A 10346-nucleotide genomic window follows, 5' to 3' on the forward strand; every position below is an offset into this window, starting at 1 on the left:
TGAAAGGATAGAATCCTGACACATAACTTCTCTTGTTTGAAATCATATGAGCTTTTTCGTTGTCTCCTTGCATACTTATATTCAATTAGATTTCTGTGAGGTCTACATATATCATTACCATTTATGTTGTTGTAAAAAGGGTATTTTCAATGAATAAATTGCTGATCTTAAAAAATACTACCATGTTATCTCCATTATTGATTTATCACTAAGGTCTTATTTTCCAATTATTGATCCTTCCTCTGTTTTCAACATTCGCATCTCAATCACCAGTAATTATCAAAGCACTTTTTTTTCCCAATCAAATTTTATTAAAACTAATTTTTAAAGGCACGACATCTTGGCAGAAGAAAATCTCCTAAGAAAACCTTTGTTTATAATGATCAAATCGATGAGTCCTTTGCACAACCCAGGGCCCGGGCCCAACAAGAGACCCCTGGAGGCAGAGGTTGGTCACACTTCTGGAGAACGCAGAGATGACCAAATATTAATATAAGGCAGAAAGCAGAGCACCCACCTTGGCAATTCCAACAAAGAAAAGGGGTGTGTGTGGGGGGGTGCGAAATGTATGGCAACTTTCCTTCATCAAACAGGTCACCTTATGGAAGGCTCTGAGAAGGACAAACTAGTAGTCAGAGCCATTGGCTTTCTCAGAGTATGTTCTCTCCCCGCTTGGTGCGATTATTCACATTGAATTCAAAGGAAGAGCATGAAATCTCCCAAAGTGAAGCTGACATTGCCAAGATCTTTAGCTTGGTTGGGAAATTCAGTAGGAGAATTTCCGAGTAGGCTACTGGCTACTCATAGCAACAACAGAAAGGAAGAAGGCAGGCAGGCAGAAGTAGAAGGAAGTTTCACACAAGCTTCCTGCCCCGACCCTTTGTTCAAGCAGACAGTGGACCCACACTCCACCAGGGTGCATTCTGTTATGGAGTGCAGCCCACTGCCAAGAGACAGGCATGGACAAGCAACAAGAAGAGCCTCACTGCGATGTCCCCAGACCAATTCCCTCCCCAGCCCTCTATCCTTAAGGCTGCTGGCTTCAGATTCCCCTGGGCATGCCCGGGCCAAACACAGTCTCTGTGTCAAAAGGATGAGATGCTAGGTAATGTTTATATTCCCCATCAATCAGTTTGGCAGCAGTGTTGCTGGTGAACCAGCAGTCAATCTCCTCTTCCCCATTGTAGATCTTCCTTTGTTTCCAGACGACTGGGATTTGGTGCCCTTTCACCTTCAGGACAGTCTCGGACCTCTGGTTGGTGGGCGGAAACGGGGGAATACCACAGTTCTTGCTCTGCTCTGCAGGCTCCTCTGTGAGCTTAGCATCCTGGTGCAGGAACTGACCTAAGAGCCCATGGCTGCTGCTAGAAAGGCCTTTGCTATTGGAGATGTAGAAGCCCAGGTAGGGCGCTGGCATTTTGTAGAGGTGAACTAGGATGACAAAGGCAATAGTGCCCTGGATGGTGACGGTGACATTGGCATTGGCAGATACTGAGACCTCCAGTCCCTGAGTCCCCACCATCACACTCTGATTGCAAGGGAGGACAGCCGGTCACTCTCTTGGGTGTGATTTCAAGATAAGATCTCTCTAGCTTATTGATGAGGATGGTGATAGTGTGGAAGTACATGTGCTGTTTCTTGTGGCCATTTGGAGGAGCAGGGGCCCGGATTAACTCTCCATTCACAGTCACACCAGAGCCCAGGTGATCAGAGACTAGCCTTAGAATGTCTCCCAGTTGTCCATCAATGTGAAAGCAGACCATGAGCTGGCTCGAGGGGAAATCCGCCACAAAATGGGGGTCTCCATCCGCTGATGTTTTGGAGATTTTGATTCTTGGGTCGTATGGTTTCTTGAGAGCAGGCCCTGCTTGCATGTTAGCTCCTTGTAAGCTTTGCATCACTGTTTCAGGGCCTGCCACGGCTGACATGCCACCATAGCCATGCTCTAGGCTATCTGTGTGAGTCTTTTCAGCTGGTCGCTTTAGCTTCATGGAGGTGAACGGGGTAAGGAAGTGGTAATTCACCGCCAGGGTCCCAGCCTTCTGCCTCAGCCACTCCTTCTCCTGCTCATCATCAGTCTTCAGCCAGGCATTCAGCAGGTCCTTCACGGTGAGGTAGCTCCAGAGACGCTCGACGTGGTTGGGGTCCTCCTGGCCATCACCCTTGGGCCTGGAGCTACCTGTGACATCATTCCCCTCTTTCTGGGGCTCCACGGGCACATCTGTCTTCAGTAAGACTTCTTACTGTTGCTGGCTGTGACCTCCACGTGCAATTGATCCATTTTCCTGTCTGCCAGCTTCCCAGCAATGATGATTTCTGAGCCATTGAAGTAGTTGGGGAACAGGGTTTGGGTGGCATGCTTCACTAAATTGGGTGGGTAATCAATGCGGATATCTGAGAGAAGTGGGGTCCTGATCTCATCGTAGAACCCGACGAGCTGAGCACTGGCATCGTCCTCCTCATGAACGCAAAGTGTGAGGCCACAGTTCTCCAGCAGTTTGAAGTCCACATCATTCCCAATGCCAATGGTGAAGATGCAGACTTGACCTCGGGCGGCCTCCTTGGTGTTGTTGAGAATCTTATGGGTATGGGTCTCCCCCACAGTGGGTTTCCCATCCGTCAGGAAGATGATGACGGGCACACTCCGGTCTTCAATGTCATTGTGGGATGTGTAGTTGTTGAGCAGGCTGATGCCCCTCTGAAGGGCCGCGTTGATATCTGTGCCTCCACTGGGTGACATGTGGTGAATGTAGACTTTGCCGTCCTGGATGTTGTTGGGTGTGAGTTACACCAAGTGGTCCTTCCACACTTTGATCCGGTTGGAAAATCCAATGATATTGAAGTGATTCTGGGGCCAGAGGTTATGGAGGATGGTGAAGAGGGCATCCTTGGTCTGGCGGAGTTTGGTTCCTACCATGGATGCGCTGCTGTCAAGCACAAATACCACATTCTTGGGTAAAGGTGAAGGTCTTTAGGTGCAAAGTAGTGCACAAAATAGCCATTCAGAACCTGGATGTCTTCAATGCTGTGTTCACTGACGACATCATAGCTAACGATGAAATCTCCCAAAATGCCATTCTTGGCTATCTTGGCTTGTGTACCACGCTAGGCTTAAAAATGATCTTAGCAAAAGTTTCATTTTGGTTGGTAGCAGTAGAAGGAGGAGGCCCTGAATCACCTTCCTCCTTCCCACTGCCCTTCTACCTGCTGTTGCACAGTGGAGGCACCTCCAGGGAAGCACTGCCGGACCGCTCCAGAACATTCACTTCCACAGTAAGCCTCCCAACCAGCTGCTGGGGTCGAACGCTGATGACGTGCTCATACTTCCCAAGCCGTCTCTGCAAAAGCTCTTCATAACTTAAGAGGAAGACAGCTTTGTCCTTGCTGGGAATCACTGAAGACGCTCTGAACAGTTCCGTCCCCTTCTCCCGGTTCTCTTCTTTGGTTCTATTCGTTTCCTGTTTTGCCCTGTTGCTATTTTTCTTCTCTTTCTCTGTGATTTCACCCTGATAAACTTTGTCTCCAATAAGCATAGTGAAGTTGGTGATGAACGACGCAGCTGGAATCTGCATCTGGAACTCAGCGTCCTGGTCCTCCGAAGCTCTATTCAGCACTCTGCAGGAAACCGTCGTGAAGGAATACCGAGAAATGATGGTCGACTTCACGGAAAATTCTTTCATCAAAGGTTTGGTTTTCAGCCTTTGAAACAGTCTCAGTTGCCTGGGGACCCTGTGTCTGACCAGAACACGCGTATCAAAGCATCTTGATTGCAATTTCAGACGGAAGAAGTTGGTAGAATTCTTCAATTTCTCTATCATTGACTTTAGTAGTTGGTACATAAAGTTGAATAAGAGTTGTATTAGCCAGGCTTCCTCATAAGCATAAATATATTATCCCAGCACAAACAGCATTACATTTCAAGATAGATCCTGCAATATTCTTTTTGCAGAATGAGATGCCATTCCTCCTCAAATTGTTATTCCTGGCCCAGTTTTGATGTGATTATTACATTAAAAATAGTTAATACTAGTTCATTTCATCTCATTCCTTAGGTGTTCCATTTAATTTTTGATAATTTCCTATTTTCTTTGACTTGTATTTTGCATATTTCATGTTCCAGTTTCCATCTGTTTCTTCTAATTTTGAGTCTTTCCCCATCAGCAAATGAAAGTTTTGAAATATTTTCTCATCTTTATCATTATTTCTAATATACTTTTAAGAAATAACTCTTCTCAATCTTATTCTGAGTGTCTTACAATATGAGGAACTCATCTTCCTGTACTACATCAATGTTTTTCTACTATTCAAAAGATTTTCTATGGCTAATTTTTCAGAAATTGTCAGGTTTTTTCCTTCTTCCTGGTCTGTCACAGTCTGGCAGCTCTGCCGAAACCTGTCCAAAATAAGTGAACCTAGTGGTATTTGAAATTCTAGCATGACACCATCAAACAAGCCACAAGAGTATCATAAGCTGATGGATGAAAGCTGGTCAATATTAACACTCTAAATATAAAGTTTTAGGAAAGTAAACTTTTATAGGCATTTGAAAAACTAAAACCTCTGATGTTTTCATTTGCTTTTTTAAAAAGAGATCCAATTGACATAAAATTACCCTGCCATTTTTCCATGTCTGTTTACTTTTAGTGGAGAACTGATGTTTCCAGTTCACAGATTTGTTGGTGCTGTTCACTCCCGACACTGTAAGCATGAAATGGAGTGCACGATTTCAATAATGCATGTTGTCCTTCTTCCTTTCTGGTGGCCATATCTGTCAATATCTTAGTTTGTTAAATGGAAGAGGTAGAAAGATAGGCTGATGCTAATGGACATATAGAGAGTTCAGACTGAGTAAAGATCATGTATTTTGAAAGAGGACTTCAAATCGCTGTGGAATTTTTAATTACAATTTTTAAAAATCATTTTATTGGGGGTTCATACAACTCTTATCACAATCCATACATACATCAATTGTGTAAAGCACATTTGTACATGCGTTGCCCTCATCATTCTTAAAACATTTGCTCTCCATTTAAGCCCCTGGCATCAGCTCCTCATATTTGTTACCTCCCTCCCCGCTCCCCACTCCCTCATGAACCCTTGATAATGAATTATTATTTTGTCATGTCTTACACTGTCCAACGTCTCCCTTTACCTACTTTTCTATTGTCCATTCCCCAGGGAGGAGGTTATATGCAGATCCCTGTAATCAGTTCCCCCTTTCGACCCCACCCTCCTTCTACCATCCTGGTATCGCCACTCTCACCACTGGTCCCGAAGGGATCATCTTTCCTGGATTCCCTGTGTTTCCAGTTCCTATCTGTACCAGTGTACATTCTCTGGTCTAGCCAGATTTGTAAGGTAGAATTGGGATCATGATAGTGCTGGAGAGGAAGCATTTAGGAACTAGAGGAATGTTGTATGTTTCATCATTGCTACACTGCACCCTTACTGGCTCATCTCCTCCCCGAGACTCTTCTGTAAGGGAATGTCCAGTTGCCTACAGATGGGCTTTGGGTCCCCACTCTGCACTTCTCCTCATTCACAATGATATGATTTTTTGTCCTTTGATGTCTGATACCTGATCCCTTTGACACTTCATGATCACACAAGCTGGTGTGCTTCTTCCATGTGGGCTTTGTTGCTTCTGAGCTAGATGGTCACTTGTTTACCTTCAAGTCTTTCAGACCCCAGACACTATTTCTTTAGATAACCGGGCACCATCAGCTTTCTTCACCACATTTGCTTATGCACCCATTTGTCTTCAATGATCATATCAGGGAGGTGAGCACATAATATGATTTTTGTTCTTCGATGCCTGATAACTCATCCCGTCGGTACCCTGTGATCACAAAGGCTGGTGTGCTTCTTCCATGTGGGCTTTGTTGCTTCTGAGCTAGATGGTCACTTGTTTACCTTCAAGTCTTTCAGACCCCAGACACTATTTCTTTAGATAACCGGGCACCATCAGCTTTCTTCACCACATTTGCTTATGCACCCATTTGTCTTCAATGATCATATCAGGGAGGTGAGCACATAATATGATTTTTGTTCTTCGATGCCTGATAACTCATCCCGTCGGTACCCTGTGATCACAAAGGCTGGTGTGCTTCTTCCATGTGGGCTTTGTTGCTTCTGAGCTAGATGGCCACTTGTTTACCTTTAAGTCTTTAAAACCCTAGACACAATATATTTTGATAGCTGGGCTCCATCAGCTTTCTTCACCACATTTGCTTATGCACCCACTTTGACTTCAGTTATTGTGTCAGGAAGGTGAATATCATAGAATGCCAGTTTAATAGAACAAAGTATTCTTGCCTTGAGGGAGTACTTGAATGGAGGCCCAATGTCCATCTGCTACCTTAATACTAAACCTATAAATCTATGCACATAGATCTATTTCCTAATCCTCATATATAAATATATTTACATATGTATATACCTGTATTTAGACCTTGATAAATGCCCTTTGCTTCCTAGTTCTTTCCTCTACTTCCTTTTACCTTCCTCTTGTCCCACTGTCATGCTCAGCCTTCGTTTGGGTTTCAATAATTCCTCTCGGTTACATTACCCTTAGTCACACCCTACCAGGCCTCCTACACCCTGCTTACCACCGATTTGGATCACTTGTTGTTCCCTTGTTCCTGGGTTTGTTAACACCACTTCTTTTACCCCCACCTCCTCCTCTCCAATAACCCACTGAACTGTCGGTCCCATGTTTTCTCCTCCAGATTGTTCATCCATCCTATCTTATTTAGACAGAACTGCGGAGATAATAACGTGCACAAAAATAAGACAGAGAAAAACCAAGCAACAAAGGAAAAAAACAACAACAACAAGCCAATGACAAAAACAAACAGCACAACAACAAAAAAGAAAAGCTTGTAGTTAGTTCTAAACTGTTTGTTGGCCTGTAGGAGTGTTTTCTGGTCAAGTTGGTTGGGGTGCCAAACCCTGGCCCCAAAGCCTATTTTTGGTATTCCCTGGGCACTTTGTTGTTCTGTTCCCCTTGCAGTTTTGTTGCACGCCCTTAGTGTTTTGCCTCGGTGTGGTGGAATCAGATCAGGTGCAATTCCCTCACTGTGTCTCTAGTGTTGTCCCCTGTAGGGCTATGAGTCAGTGAGGGATGTTTTGTCTCATAGTGGGGCCGGCCATATGGTCTTCTCTGTGGATTGGCTGCTCTGAGTGGGAATATTGTCCTCAAGGCCTGGTGGTCCAGGTGGTGCTCCACTCTCTCTTCCTCTCCCTTCATTTGCTTCCATGTGCTGTGATCAGACATGTCCCTCTTCTTGAGCTGCAGCTTCAGTGTTGTCCTCTGAAATAATTTTTTCTGGAGGGAGGGTCAGGTGTCCATCTACTTGGAATTGGGGCTGGCCCCTAATAAAATTAAGCCACCTGGTATAATTATCTGAGGAGTGAAAGTTCTGCAAGAAGAGATTGCTACATTTCTAAGAAAAGTACATAAGAGTCACACCTCCAAATATCTAGCTGCCATTATATTTGCTCTGAATTTGGAAACATTGGTGGACTAAATATTATTCTTTTGACAGTCATTATGCAAAGATAGATCAAAACTCTGTTTAAGAAAAACATCAAGAGAAAATATTTGGAGAATTTCTCACCAGGTCGTTTATTCCATAAAGCTTTTAAAGGCTTGATATACTTTTGTATGCATATTATTTTTCAGGATCTTCATTAAAAACTGTAACATAAGGTTTCCTCTATGTTATTAATACATCTTAAAAATATTTAGGGTTGCAGTTAGATATGAATAACAAATTACTTAACTGTTATATTATTTTCTGTCATTTGAACGATTCCCAATTTATTTACAAATATAAAAAGAAATAGAATTAACACAATTTTGTACTTTTAGATTTTTAACTATTTGATAAGAGTCTTGGTTATTTCTGTATCTGGTTTTATCAATTACATTATGTGGTCAAATATTTTCCCTTTTTTTACCCAACAGAAAACTATGGTTTTCTGTATAGATGTATATAAATTGTATAAATGAAAGTAACAATTTTAATAATTGCTACTAGAGTTCCAGACCCTGCATACACATGTTTATTATAATGAAAGCAAGTTAAGCATGTCTCTGTGGTTAAAGGATTGGTGCAGATAAGTTCTCTTAGTAACATACTTTTCTTAGTCTCACTTTAGAGTCTACAAATAAAAATCTCAATCAATGGAGTGGTTTTTAGGGAATCTGATGGGCTTGCTAAATTTATGATGGAGAGGAAACTCAAAAAGTTAAGGCAATTGGTTATTAGGATTCCAATGATATAATTATGATAGCTTTTCTCCATTGGTGCTCATAGGCATATTATGAAGAAATTTTATGAAAATTTGAAGCAGCACTAGTAAGAAAGAGGCTAGGAAAGTTGTATTTTTCATCGTTGCTACATTGCAGCCTGTCTGGCTTGTCTCCTCCCCGAGACCGCTCTGCAAGGGGATCTCCAGTGGCCTACAAATAGGCTTTAGGTCTCCACTCCACACTAAATGCTTCCTCTCCCCTGCCACTATCATGATCCGAATTCTACCTTGGAAGTCTAGCTAGACTAGAGGATGTACACTGGTACAGATAGGAACTGGAAATACAGGGAATCCAGGGTGGATGATCCCTTTAGGACCAGTGGTGTGAGTGGCGATACTGGGAGGGTAGAGGGAGAGTGAGTTGGAAAGAGGGAACCGATTACAAGGATCTATATGTGATCTCCTCCCTGGGGGATGGACAACAGAAAAGTGGGTGAAGGGAGACGTCGGACAGGGCAAGATATGACAAAATAATAATTTATAAATTATCAAGGGCTCATGAGGGAGGGGGGAGCGGGGATGGAGGGGAAAAATGAGGACCTGATTGGGGGGGGTGCTTAATGAATGTACAAATGTGCTTTATACAATTGATGTAGGTATGGATTGTGATAAGAGTCATATGAGCCCCTAATAAAATGATTAAAGAAAACAAAACAAAACAATAAAAACCACTAAAAAAAAAAAAAGAAAGAAAGAGGCTAGGATATTTGAACTGAAGAATTGTTTTTTCACAATGACAGGGTACCTGTTTATTCTTTGAATGTTGCAGAGGATATCTTATGATAATTTCATTGAGAAATATTATATTACTTCACTAACAAAACAGCACTGATCATGCCCTGTCAGACTCCTTTTATTCCTCAAACTCACAGAACACTGAAAATGAACACAATAGGAATCCTTAGAAGATTCAAAAACTGTTGTCTGTATGTGGTATAATTTGAAAAGCACAGGATTCTATGTGGAAATGTTAGAGATATAGAAATATTGCCTTCAGAAGTGTATATTTCTAGATTTGGGGTCAATAAGGAAACAACAGCTTCATTTTAAAATACATTTTTTGTTTAATAACAATTTCTGTGATTTTATAGCACAGTTGTTTTACATAGCCTCATATATTAAAATATAACCACTGGTCAATTAATTATACAACCAATCTGTTATCTCAAAGACCATTGTTATTAAATGTTAGCTTGAATATTTAAAATTATTTTCAGCACTTTATTTATATTATTACACTTCTTATTCTGGTGCCAAGAGAATCAATGACAGCTAGAACAGGGATCAAATCCCAAGTCTAACATTTCTGGTTTGTCATAGGCATTTGTTTAAGCTCTCATCATTTAACCTCACCTAAACTCTCTAAGACATTTCACTTTATCTCTCTGTACAATACTGCTTAGAGATAGAGCCCTTAATTCTGAGTTATTTTTAGTTTTTGTTGATCTTCTGTAGTCAACATTTTATTTCTAATGCACGATCTAGACCATATGAGTTTTCCAGAATTTCTATATTCTGTAAATCATTCATTTGGGAAAAGGCAAAGAGGAAGTTGGAAGGTAGAAGTTGCATGCAATTATTCTGAAAGCATTTCATTGGCCAGAATTAGACATGAGGTCAAATCTAGTTCTTAAATTGGTAGTTAGCATAATGGGAGATGGCTAGGAGCACTGGTGGAATAGTGGTTACACGTTAAACTGTGAGCCACAGGGTCAGCAGTTGAAAAATCAGCAGCCATTCAGCGGGAGAAAGACAGGACTTTCTGTTCTGGTTAACAGTTAGAGTCTCAAAAAGTAACAGGGGCAATTTCACCTGTCCTATAGGGTTGCTGTGAGTCAACAGATTCAATAGCAGCAAATTTGTGTTTTGGTTTTTATCATTTATGCCTGGAGACAGCTTAAATACCTATTAAAATTCATCCCTTCGGCCACTCATATGGCTATGGTTACTTTTCTTAGAATGTTCTCATGTCTCCACATGCCCTGCCCACCAAAGAATATCCATTCACTTAAGTGGATAGCAGTATCCAT

The 10346-nt window shown here is 41.9% G+C and overlaps 1 protein-coding gene across 1 annotated transcript; it reads right to left on the reverse strand.

Moving 5' to 3' along the window:
• Positions 1–1032: 1032 nt before the first annotated feature.
• On the reverse strand, positions 1033–4620 carry LOC101658174 (inter-alpha-trypsin inhibitor heavy chain H5-like). The gene is given in 6 exon segments (XM_045294226.1): positions 1033–1550; positions 1552–2236; positions 2239–2964; positions 2967–3098; positions 3101–3735; positions 4613–4620. Coding segments are annotated over 6 exon segments (2694 nt in total). The 3' UTR covers positions 1033–1042.
• Positions 4621–10346: the final 5726 nt, after the last annotated feature.

Source organism: Echinops telfairi, unplaced genomic scaffold (genome assembly GCF_000313985.2).
Source record: "Echinops telfairi isolate 266 unplaced genomic scaffold, ASM31398v2 ScPeMD7_3509;HRSCAF=4178, whole genome shotgun sequence".
Taxonomy (NCBI): Eukaryota; Metazoa; Chordata; class Mammalia; order Afrosoricida; family Tenrecidae; genus Echinops; species Echinops telfairi.